Source organism: Odontesthes bonariensis, chromosome 1 (genome assembly GCF_027942865.1).
Source record: "Odontesthes bonariensis isolate fOdoBon6 chromosome 1, fOdoBon6.hap1, whole genome shotgun sequence".
In the NCBI taxonomy this organism is placed as follows: domain Eukaryota; kingdom Metazoa; phylum Chordata; class Actinopteri; order Atheriniformes; family Atherinopsidae; genus Odontesthes; species Odontesthes bonariensis.
Genome location: NC_134506.1, coordinates 24,615,302 through 24,628,330, shown reverse-complemented (window position 1 = coordinate 24,628,330; position 13,029 = coordinate 24,615,302). Strand labels below are relative to the sequence as shown.

The 13,029-nt window shown below is 42.5% G+C and overlaps 1 protein-coding gene across 5 annotated transcripts in view; it reads right to left on the bottom strand.

Annotated features, from left to right (window-relative positions):
- The window catches only part of furina (furin (paired basic amino acid cleaving enzyme) a), a 70,031-nt gene extending 59,771 nt beyond the window's left edge, over nt 1-10,260 (bottom strand). Inside the window, exons 1-3 of one of the 5 annotated variants that reach the window (XM_075461745.1) lie at nt 7,207-7,320; nt 6,920-7,034; nt 4,438-4,760 (exon numbers count right to left, since the gene is read on the bottom strand). In XM_075461745.1, coding sequence (XP_075317860.1) covers nt 4,438-4,716 — 279 coding nt within the window. In that variant the 5' untranslated portion in view covers nt 4,717-4,760; nt 6,920-7,034; nt 7,207-7,320. Of the gene's footprint in view, nt 1-4,437; nt 4,761-6,919; nt 7,035-7,206; nt 7,321-8,070; nt 8,294-9,592; nt 9,665-10,103 lie in introns of those variants that run through there. The other 4 variants (XM_075461735.1, XM_075461764.1, XM_075461726.1 and 1 more) reach the window with 4 other exon arrangements.
- Nucleotides 10,261-13,029: the final 2,769 nt, after the last annotated feature.

Here is a 13,029-nt window from a genome sequence, read left to right as displayed (position 1 = left end):
TGTGTCTAACCGCCGAAACCTTCATTACAGCACGCCCCATGAGTCACAATGGAGGAACATCAAAATCTAATGTGTCTAGGGTAGAGGTTGTATGGAAGCCATAGTGCAAGCAGAGTCGGTGAAGGCGAAATAAAAACAACCATCACCAGAGCCATAAAACCTGCCCAGCTGTGGTCTTTGATCCTACCCTCCCTCCCGCTCCCCTGCCTCATTCAAACACCTGCAAACACCAGCACGGTCGCACACACAGAGCTAACAAAGCAACTCTCATTTCCCATCATCGATGGGCAAAAAGACACGACAGATTTGTTTGTTCCCATCTCTACAGTAACGATTTCATTTTAATCAATGATCGGAGACGTGCCCTCAGGGCAGCGCGGAGCCTGAGTGCATCTTTATTGTACAGCTCACCTTTCAAATTGAATGAGTGGAGAGTACTTACCAATAACAAGCCGAGGACTAAATACAGCTGTCTAAATGTAACAGATGTAACTGTTTCATGTCATTTACTCTAAAGGTTTTTAATCCTGATGACATGTTGGCATACAGAAAACCTCTCAGAAGCCAGCGTCTGAAGGCTGCACCGAGCCGTCGTTATCAGTATAAATCCTTATTTCATCAATTAACTGTTAGGCCTACACGGAGTAAACGGAGAAAAATGCACATCCACGTGCACAAAGCCCAAGGTGGCATCTTTAAATAACCTTGTTGGCAATCTATCAGTAACTTAGCTCTAAAATTCTTCTTCAGCAGGAAGAGTTTTGTCCTGATCATTGATCTAAACTTGGCTCTTTAATTCAACACCACATCAGCTTCCTGATGGGAGGGAATAACTTGTGCGCAGGCACAAAGTGGCTCTTCTTTGGTAATGAATAATCAGCCCTTTCATGAATTTCTGTTTGATACTTTAAACTAGCTTTTTCATGTGGTGCCAGCAGCCAAATATGTGCACATTAGGCTTCTGGTAATGGTGGACTTCCTCAGCAGGACAAGATGGCTGCCACAATTACGTCGGCAAATCACCAGTTGTGTCAATCCTGCCTTTTTCTTTTTTTTTTAAGCACTCTGTGGCGGCTCATAACTGGGTTACATTAACCATCAACAACATAAAAATGCTTGTCAGGTAAGAGCAGGTTTAATAAATGGGCTGACAGCTTTGAGTAAAAACCTGGAACATCTGTTTTCACTTCTGGAAATGTTTCAATCTTGAGCAGACTCGAGCCTTTACGAAGCATCGCCCACAAAAATACCTTATTAAGGCTGCTTCGTCAGACAGGGTTGTGCTCTCCCTGTTTTTCTACGTTGGACGCCGTGTCAAGAGTGGCTCATCAGTTCAGCTGTGGTCAGACACGATAATTCACTACCCCGCTCTCAAAATATCATTAAAATGTTTTTAAGCAAGTTGCTGAGGCAAGCGGAACCGCACACAAAGTCATCTCCAGGGTGCAGTTGTGTGAGTTCATGGTTGTAACCGCTTTGCCTGCGTTTCCTCATTGTCCACAGCAAATACATAGTTAAAGGATTTAAGTGCGCATGATTACTCATAAAGATACAGAGTCGGCTAAAATTCCCAGTCATGATCGTTTACTGTAAAAGCAGCGAGGCCGTGGACTCAAACAGCTGCACAAAGTGCTGCTTGTTCTCGGTTTATCAGGACGCGCGTTTCATTTAGTAAAAAAGCTACAGCGACCGTACTGAGCCTTAATGTCTATAACCTGCTGTGAAATCACTCAATTACAGCTCAAGTGTCCCACTATCAGAAGTGCAACTATCCCAATTTTTTCCAGAAGGTGGAAACTTACATCAAAGCAGTGGGTACAAGATTTGATGCATTTTCCCAATCACCTAGACAGATTACTGTAATTCCTCAAGTAAAAGCTGGGATTCAACAAAAAGCCAGGCTGGTTATAACGGCCTGGGACACGGTCGGCATGAACAAATAGATTATCGTTCCTGATACAGGCCTGGAAAGGAGAGGGAGCATGTCTTTTAATATAATGAGCATGCCAGAGATAAGAAAAAGGAAAAAAAAAAAAAATCTAAATTTTCCCAGATTTCAATCCCATCAGTTTAATGAGATCATTTTACCGTACTGGACTGAGCATTTGTCACAAAGTGACGTTTTACTATCCTACAAATGGTATCGTTTCATTCATTTATTCTGAACTACGTCCCGTCTGTCCGGTCTGCTGGTGCAGAAGGTATGCGTGCATATCTCTCACGGTGAGAAACCCTGCCAAGCACATGAGTGTTCCCATACAATTAAATTCAGGAGGGGACGCCTTCTTTCCACACAAGTGTGTTTTAATCCACAATTTGAAATGGTGCAGAAAGTGTTGAAACAGTTTAATGTAGTGACTTTATTGTCTGAAACATACAAGTATTTTTAGTCCATATTTTTTTTGTCTGATACATGGACTAAAGCCCCAAAGATTTAGCAGATTTCCCATCAAATTATGTGAAATATGTGCTTGTTACATCTACATTAGAGAAACACTACAAATACAGAAGGAGAGACAAGTTGGTTGGTGTGTCCGTGTGTCGTCAGTTGTGTGAAAGACGATCCTCAATGTATGCACGGTTCGTACAAGATCCCCATCGTTCCAGTATCAGCGTTGGTTAGACATCACAGGAACGTTTTCACTTAAATGTGTTCAAAATCCAGCATCAGTTTGATTGCCAAGCTCGGTTTGTTAGCCTGCTCTCGACTTTGTTTGTCCAACGTCTTGGCACATGAAGGAGCCCCTTTTCAAACTCTGCCACAAAAGTTAAAACTTTCCACTGTACTTGAGACAATGGAGAAGTACAGATACTCCAGAGATTACCACAGGATGGAATGGATTTCCAGGTGTCTGACAAACAAAAACACATGCGTTTGTACGCAAAGAACCAAGGCACGAGCATTTATGAGCACCGTTCCATATTTTGTAGAGATAGAGCTCAGGGGACGGTGCAGCTGTCTTTCATTTGGAAGGTTGCTGGTTCAGCCAGCTACTTCCTCATAGTCTATATGTCCAAGACTGCTTGGGCAAGATAGTGAACCCCACTGAATATGTACAGTATGCACGCTACATAATTTACTGTTGAACATGTATGCAGATCTACAATTTTGCACTAGAAGAGCAGAAGGGCAAGAAGACTCTGTATGAGTAACACAATGATTCAACTCAAACCTTTCTGTTTCTTTAAAGGGAGGAGCTGACGGTGTGAAAGGACAACTTGGCTGATCAGTTTCCACAGAGGTCAAACAGGAAGTCATAAAAGTGGAAACCGTCAACGGGCCACACAGGAAATGATTATCCCTAATTCAGGCTGAAGAAGCTATGGACATTATAGGAACCTTCCCCTCAATACAGGAAAACAAACAAAAAAGAAAACAATTTTATCTTGAGCACATCAGCTCAACTCCCACAGATTTGCAGTGTTTTTTCTTCATCTCCAGACTTCCCACTAAAGCATACAGAGTTACAAATATCAGGCATTACACAACCACATGGAAGACGAAAGACTGGGCGATGGGATCAGTTTGGGTTGTCTCTATGAGAGACCTGCATTCTCTATGAGAATTGCAACAGTTCTGATCCGCTTAATTTATTTAGCATTTAGCATTAGCCTTTTGAGTGTCAGCTCTAAAAGCACACATGAAACCAGTTCCTAGATGTAAGTTGGGTTGTGGACTGCCGTAACCGGTTCCCCGACAAGCACATTTTTAACATAGAAAGGACTCGCAAGAAAGGTATCAAACAACCAGGAAAGAACAAACCTATTCTTGTGACTTGCACACATGAGGAAAAAAAAGTCCTACAACACAATGAACAATGGCACACCTGTAGAATGAATCCTTTCCTTGACAATAAAGCACTGGCAACAAAACATCAATACAAGGTGGCTATACATTACACACCCACACCCACACACACACACACACACACACACACACAACAGCGTGTATAAGAAAATACTGGTTTTCACTTTAGATTCTCTTAATGACTAAGAAGAGAAATATGGTTTTGTTTTTTTTGTCCAGATGGAAATGTGGGTAAAAATATAAGATGTAGCCTCCCTGCACTGTGCTGTGCTGCTGGACAGCCGAGTCAACAGGAAGCCCATATTAAATGAAGACAAATAACAAAAACATTTTAAAAATCTGTAATCAATTTAAAAGGGTGTTAAAGGCTCACATCCAAATTTTAGGGAACAAGTTGACATTAAAGGGGATGTTCGTGTTTTTTGTTTGTTTGTTTGTTTGTTTGTTTTTTTAAACCTGGACGTTATTTCTGGCATAAAATACATTCATCTAATGGCACTGTGTTTGACATATTATTTGCATAGGCAAAACACAGCTGCTTTCACTTTATCACGACCTCTGTATCACCTGTAACACCGAAACACCACACAGCTGCAACTCAAAAGTCAAAAAGGCAGTTCGTTACTTACATGTCCGTGGTTGAAGAAGCCATGTTTACTGGCAACTCGATCAGCTTCCTCCGGACCTCCGGGTATGTGGACAGCCCATGTGTTGGTGTAAACCTGCTGACCTAGTGCTGGTCCTGGCCCACAAACCAGCAAAACCAACACGGTCCCAACTAGCAACTCCAGCAGCCTGAGCCTGCGGCCTACGGAGGGAGATGGAGGGCCAGAAGCCATAGGTTCTCCTAGCGCGGCACACTCACCGAGGACAGCACCTCCAATAGGACGGGGCTGCTCACAGAACATGCAGGTGCACGGGAGAGACAAAGACAGGGAAAGTCGCAGCACACCTGGGAGGAAACAAACGAAGAGAGAAAGGCACGCAGTGTTAAAGCAACAAGATTTACTTGTTCAAGAAAGCAAGTTTCACTGAATAGTTTGCGAGGACTTAGTGCATACAAAGCTTTAACGAAACAGTAGACTTATCCCCAAAATGAATGAGAAAACTACACAGACTTGTCCAAACAATAGAATAAGTCACCTACTTTAGAGGTTTTCTTTTCCTTTGTTTGATAAATCAAGGACAAAAAAAGGAGTGAAAGTGTAGAAGTTCGGTCAGAAGCTTCTAAGATGTGTGGTGACTAAATGCTGCCGCCAAGATAAAACACTAAATATTGTCCAAATCAATCTGGTTTGTTCGTGGGCAAATGAGAGCAGCTCATCTAACCCAACAGCAGGCTTGAGTAGGCGCTGAGCAGCTCAGCTAAGTACAGGTACTTTATAATCTCAAAGGAAGCAGCGAGCGGGGCGTCAAGACTCAACCTAATGTTGTGGTCAGACACACCAGGACATTTAGGGCTTTTATACTCCCATGGGAGGATACAGTCGATGGAGCTGGCATAAGAAAAATGCTTGGGTACACCGAGTGGGCAGCAAAGGTGGAGAAGTGCGGTTAGAAAACTAGACCACACCCTGGATGCTGAGAGATGACAGCAGAGTCGGTCTCAGTGAAGCAAGCTAGCCTCCAGAGGGTGGAGGGCAAACGCCCGAGGCATCAGTGGCAGCGGCCAAGGACAGAACATAAAAAGCGTGGGAGTAAAAGTTGACATCATAATGATTTTAGTGCTGCTATTTGTACACTGTTGTATGATGGAGATAATTTATCAGCCCACCACAAGCAACCAACATCTGAAACAGTCACAGGGACGGGAAAAAGCTATTCATCATCCCAAGCTCCTGCAGTCAGTGTTTTCACAGACACAAATATCAGCTTGTGGTTTAATTGTTTGCTGATGCTCTTTTGCCTTTGAGCTGTTGTTTCAAGCCAATGAGATAAGCTGCTAAAAGACATTCATCCAAAGGGATGACTCTGTTGTGATCCTGCGCAGACTAGAATGACCTGAATACTGCGCTCCTGTATACGTGTCCCTCTGTAAGTGGCTGTAAGTGATCTCCTGATTCAGGTCTACGGCGAGGGAGGGTTTCTCATTTTTCAACAAGCCACAGTGCCACCCTCCCGCCAAACAAGCACGTATATTTTCTACAAGTTCAATACACAACCAAATTCATAATCCGGAAAGTGTTGTTTTTAATTCAGCGAGACCGTTAAAATCAGCATCATATGACTCACTTTGTTTCACATAACTTCTGATTTACAGTTCCTGAAGGTACAACTTCCTGTAAACGTTTGGTTTGTCAAAGTTAACGTTGATTTCTTTTTGATTTGAGTTGCAATAAGCCCGTCAGTAAAAACCCACACTGTTTTTCAATCATCTTTGGTAAAAGTGCTCGTTAATTTAAGAGGACCTGAACCGAGGTTTTGTTTTTTTCTTGCAGAGGAACTACAATAAGATGAATAAATACCCCAAACGGAAGCATATGGTTTTCCTCTTCTGGCCTGTTACACAGAAAATGAATAATAAATAATATCACCACTTCTTTCGTATGCAGTCTAAAAACAACATTTACCAGAGTTTATCAGAGTCTCTACCACGACAGATAACATAAACACAAATACATCTTATCCGTCCTACTAACATCAATCACTCTTTGCATTACTAGTGTAAAGGAAGCTTTAATTTCAAGGAAATATCTGAACCCACGTTACCCAAAACGCATTTGAAGTGAAAGTGGGTCACAAAATATTCCAACCACAATATCCTGAGACGTCAATATCTAAACGGCTCTCACAGCCTTGGTTCAGTGTGTTGAGAAGCTGATGGTAACAATCAATAGCAATCAGCAACCAAACCGGTCAACCTGGCTGTGAGCTGGTAGGACAGGCTGCTAATCCATGTCAGGCATTTGAACTGTCAGAATTCATTTCATGAATACCTTCACAACCTTTACAACAGACACGACTACAAATGTAAAACGAGCACTATGTGTCAGTTTAAGACAGGCAGAGCTGATCAGTTGGGTTTGACACATAAATCCCTGCAGCACCTTTTAATTTGTCGCCTCTTCTCGGTTACACACATCTCCTTAAATAAAGAAAAATTAGCTGTACCTAAACTCAATGACGTGGGTTTTTTTCTTATTTATTCCTTCTTGTTTTCAAACCGTCTTCCTGAAAACAGACAGACCTGTGCTCCCCCGTCTGGATTTTCCGCCTTAGGGAAAGGCTGAAAAAAAAAAAAAAAAGTGACAGCCACACTGACGACTTCGGCCAACACTGGTCACAATCACCCCAATTTTGTCCCGATTCATCACATCTCAATCAAGAATAAATTGAAATAGGACTGTCGCAGAAAAACGACAGCGGAGGCAAGAGAAAAGGCTGCGGGTAGAACTCACTCAAACTTTGTCCTGTGTCCTTTGATGCAACAAGCAAACAGAGTGCGAACGCTCCTGAGGCTTTGTTTGATCTCCGGGCACATTCTGCCTTTAAGTGCAGATGCCTGTGACCTCATCTAGGCGTTCAACCACTCAGTTTCTTCAACGTCAGCTCGCAAACCACACACCATGACATACAAAACTACTTTACTGTTTACAAGAGACGGAGGGGAAGCCAGACGTTGCGCTGCGCGTGGTCTTTAGTGTTACCACAGTAAACAATACCATATGTTAGACTGTGACACTGAAGCTGTTAGAAAAAAAGAAACAAATCTAAAAAAAAAAAAAAGAGAAAAAGAAAAAAAAGCAGCATATTATAATTAGCTGAGTATCATTAAGCCCAAAGGATCATACCGGCCTCATTACCAAACTCACCAGGGCAATTTAAAGAGGAAACCGTTTACAAGTCATCAGTTTGTTGTTTACATTCAAATGAGATGAAATTGAACTCAAATGCATTTAACCCACATGACCCTTTCCAAGTCACAGTGAGTGGGCGCAGTTACCGTCGACTCTCACACTGCCAGACACATTAAATCAATTATACCATGTCAAATAAGCTGCGAGTGTAGCAGAGAGTAGATTTAAATAGGTAATTTATCGTGAAAATACCATCCGAATGATATCAATGTTCTCCTCCAAATATTGCAGGATAGGTGGCATTTTGTCCCCCATTTGTCAGTGTTTTATGGCAGGTTTAAAGGAAAAGTACAGAGGCAGGGGGCTCCTTAATATCCACAAAAGCCTCCTCTTATTTCCAGTTCAAGGTAGCTACCCAGGATATTCCGGGTAAATACCATTATCACGGCCAAAACAACAACTTACGCCTTCTAAAAACCTCTCCCCGTCGAGCGTGGATACAGCCATTAACTTCCATCTGCATGTGCATCTGCCAGAAAATAAACATCGTAAAAGCCTCCACCACGACAAGAACACTTCTTCTGAAACTTGTTCACTAATCTTCTCAAGGCACGAGTCCAAAAAACACAATTAAAACTGCGAATAAATAACAGTCTGGTGTCATATCACCAGCCAGAGTGAGCGACTACAGCTCTGGATCCAAATGATTTCCAGAAAGCAGTTATCATTAAAGACAGGAGCGACACACTTGTTTATATCTCTGTTCGTCATGAAAGAAGCCTCCAGAGGACACAAATCTTTCCCCGCAGGAGACAACAACATTTATAAGAGGATGCAGCAGCGGCACCACTTTTTACTGGCAGACATTAGTAATTAAGGACCCTGATGCAGTCAGTTTTGGGTTGGATTTCTTGATTTGGGAACTCTTATCTGTTAGCACCCCGATGCTTAAATAGGGGAGGCAACTTAAAAATTACACTTTATTGATTTTCAACCAAACACAACAGCAGATTAATAATAATTTTTTTAAAAAGTCTTTATTCAAGATGTGAAAAGAAAATTTAAATCAATTGACGTTTTTGTTTGTTTCCTTCTTTGAATCTGCATCTTAGAAATACGTTTTTTCATGGCATAATACGTCATGAGGGTGAAGGTATTCAGCTCGTCTCATTAGAAGGCTTACATGACAACCAAAGCTCAGCTGCCTGCTTTTTTTCCCCCTTTTTTTTTCCACAGGAACATTTGTTTTGCTCCAGCTTTGTCCTCTAAGTACTTCTCCAGACTCCCTGCAGAAACCTCAACATTAAATCATCATACAGACACTTCTCCTGCATGAGCCACTATTTTGGAGTTCAGCTATTAAATGACACTGCAGGGGGAAAAAATGGGGGGCTCTCTGGTGTTTGCAGTATGATGATTCAATACTGCAAAGACCAGAGAGGTCAAAATAACAGCGTTAGGTTTACGGAAAGCAGACACACACACACGCGCACACACACGCACACCAGAAACGGCTCAGTTCCCGTAATATCTCCGTGCAGCAGCCACTGTGACATTGAAGTTTATCAGATTTTAAAATAAACCAGAGTCAAACCAGCAGGAACAATCATCTTCACCTCCACCCACTGTGAACGTTCACAGCAACATCATCTGTGTTTGTCAGATTCTGCTTTGCAACTTCAGGTGTCAAAGTTCACACCAAGGAATCTGCAAACTGTCCGGAGAACAATGCTACAACTCCAAAACAGAGGCTTCGTGTGAGCTGCATGTGGTGCCGAGCAGCAGAAAGTCTGTTGAGAGCAGAAAACAAACTGCAGCACAGATCCAGAGGAGCAAAACTTCTCTCACTCAGGCCTCCGACCCCAACAGTGTTTACGAGCTTCAGTTACAGGGTTTTAATCAATCAGCAGATGGGCAGAAATGTTGTGAGTTTGAAGTCTGTTGACTCACCTCACCGGGTCAATTCGTGACAACAACACGTACTCACAGTTTGTCTGGGAGCTGCGGCTGGAGCTGATCCGATGATGACTCCTCCGCTTGACAAATATGTCTGAAACTGAACCGCGACGTGATTAACGCAAACTTGACGCCACGGTACTATTGTGACTTGCTCCGTCTCACAGGTGCCTCCCCCTTTTCCTCTCCTCTCATCTACCCTCGACGAACATTTCCAAGCCTTCCTTGTTCACATTTTATTCCACTTACCGAGTGAGCAGCGCGGATCGACGGCACCACAGTTTATTCTCCGCTCCGCAGGAGCAGCCACGGACACCGGACGCGGCGCAGTCGACGTCCGCTCGGCGTGTGTATAAGAGCTATTCCCCTTTTGGGAAAGGCTCACAAACTGGCAAGACCCTTATCAACAAGAAAACAGTTTTCTTGTCCGGTCCCGTGTCAGGGTTTCAGTACAGAAACATAGGGCACGGCAAACTCGGCAGCTCAAAGAAGTCCAAATACAAGCTAAAGCAGACGGGAAACTTACCAACGGCAGAACTTACCAGCTTCCTTTACATCCTGCTCGACCCGGCTTACTGTTGACTCACACCGCAGCGTTAAAACCGACGACGACACGGCGAAGGGACTGAAGAATTGACAACAGAAAATTGCTGGTTAGAAACACTCATGATACCCCTCCGGTGTACCGCTGAGTGGTCTGTACAAGCCCCAGGAAATACGTCACTGCTGTGGACAAAGTGGAGACGTGATAGCAACAACTGCTCACAGAGCAGCAGCGCTGCTACATCCCCACCTACTGGTCATAGGCGGCGTAGCACCCTTCAAATGACATGTTTGTGGCTGGCAGAGTCCAACCAAGCAGAAGGGGGATTTATTATAGCGAAGAACATGTTATAGATGCCCAGTAAGCGGACTACATGCCAATACACGTCATCCTGATTGAGGAAATTGTTGTTGCGAGCATGGAAGGATTTTGAATAGGCTTACCGGGCACCGGCCCAGGATCAGGAGATGCCCCAGCTCTGAGCCTCTTTTTGATTGATTATTTCTGGTTGAAAAGTCCATAAAATCCCTACAATGATGCACAAAATACAATTACAGAGAAAAACTATAGATAGACACTGAATGAGAAGACAATAGATGCAAACCAACCCACAGAGAACCATAGCCACAAATAAGAGGCTCACGTTTCTCAATAAGAGACTAAATGTCTGCAATGAAACAAAGTAATCAAAGACAGAACCAACTAAAAGTAGATGCAAATGACTTCATGCAAAACAACCACAAAAATGAGAAACATATACAGCAAATACACAAAAGTAGACAAAGAAAAGCAATATGACGATCAAGACACAAAAACTGGAACCTTAACAAACACTGAAACAGCTTCAAACAGGAACAAAGTGACAAGGTGAGATTTCAGGAAACGTCCAATATGGGAGGAAGGTATGGTTTTTACAGCCATGTCCAAACTTGAGAGTCCAAAAAAGACAATAAGATATATTATGTTGACTGGACTCTTAACTGGGAGATCAGGCAAAACATAATGATGGTAAAGCTTTTATTTTTTAAATGTAGCCTTCATTTAACCAAACTGAATATACAGCTTACAATGATGAGTAAGAGCTTTAAGTTTTGTAATGGACCTCAGGTAAACCCAAAGGGAAACTGTTTCCAATGCATGTAAGCATTGTAATATAAACATAAAACTGTTAGTGACAAGATCATTTTTGGCCTGAAAGGAAAGACATGACTTAAACCCAGAGAAATACATTAGCTTTTATCATCATATGGTCATCAATTGGTCAGAAAAAGCAATCTTTCTTGGTATTGATGTAGAGAAGTTTTACAATCTAGTTTTCTGCATGTCAGACATGTTTGATCATTTGATTAAATCCGACATTGATTAGAAATATGCACCAAGTGGGCAGAAACTGCAGCCAACCATGAAGCGCAATGCACCTGGTTCCTGTCCACACGGGCACATGTGTTGCATCTCATTAATTCATCTCTCTCCTCTCATATCCTGCCATCTCTCTGTGGGAGCGATCAAATTAAGAGACATAATGACCAAAAAAATGAATGAAGATGAAAGAACTGTTGGAATTTTCAGTAACTAAACTTATTATTTCTTCAAAACTGTGCTGAAATTAGTTTGTGAAAAAGCCTCCAATGAGAGAGGACCACAAATGTTAGGCATTTCAGGTCCTGCCTTCATTTATAAGGAAGAATAGATCAAATTTCTTAGATCAAAAATTGACAGTTTTTCATTTTGCCTTCTTTTTCACCTCTCCATTCTCCAGTAATTTACTGTACCTGTAACAGTGTACAGGGCCACGCATGGTCCTTGGCTATCATAAGAACCACAAAAGGTTTCTGTGATGGAACCATATAAACCTTCAGATTTAAATGAAAAAGTTTTTGGTCATTATTACTCACCTAACCTGTGTGTCCTTGCTTCACTGAAGTTATGGCTTGATTAATATATTTCAATATTTTGTTCACAGATCGTCTGTTTTGTACCCGAGACAGGCTAATGTCTGTTAACCGAAGTCTTTCTGTTTGTTTGTATTTTAACCCATAATTCATATGTCTTATATTTTGATAATAAAAAAAAAAGATAGAATCTGACTGAGAGTGTGAGTTTGGATGTCTGGGTGATAGATCGAAACATAATTCTGATGTCGTCCGAAGGTGGTTAGGAACACATCAAGGAGCCGTATAATTGATTTGAGGCTTCAGTTTGATTTGATTTATACATCAATGTGCAGTTGGTGAGAGGCTGAGGTAGCTTGTGGCTGTAAAAGATGGTTGTTTTTGTGTGAGGAGCAGTGTTGGCTGGCATTAGGGGGGTGACTCTGGGACGCCAGTGGTCATTGTCTAGCCTCCTGGAGGTATCGTGGGCCCAACTAGACGAAACACTGATGAAAGGAGGTTCCCACCTGATGACCCCAATGATATGTTGGTCAGCACTGCTCACTGGTATATATAGGAAGTATAGGGAATTACTCACTGAGTCTGGTCCTTTTTTATTTATTTTTTTTTTCTTTAGCACAAGTTTCTTGTGTTTACCTTGAATCTAAATCTAGCCTAGCTAGTGACTGTTGTGAATAGGGCAGCTGACAACAAGGGAAAGACCATGTGACAGATTGGAAAGACAGCTGACAGGAGGCAAAGACCCCAAAGGTGCTGCCATGGGCTAGCAATCCATGGTAGCGGTAGCAAGGCCTAGCAGCTTTGTTACAACCAGCATAAGCTACAAACAGATTAAAGAGAATACCCCTAGAGTCGGCGAGAGCAGGGGCGGAAGATGACTCACAGGCAGACTACATGGCAACTGACACTGGAACGGACATGACTATGAGGTGGATACGCGACTCAGTGAAGGATAGGGGCACAAACCTATTCTCTAGGGCTAGAACTGACCGGAATAGTTCTCAGAGGAAAGAGAGCGTAGTTGGACATAAT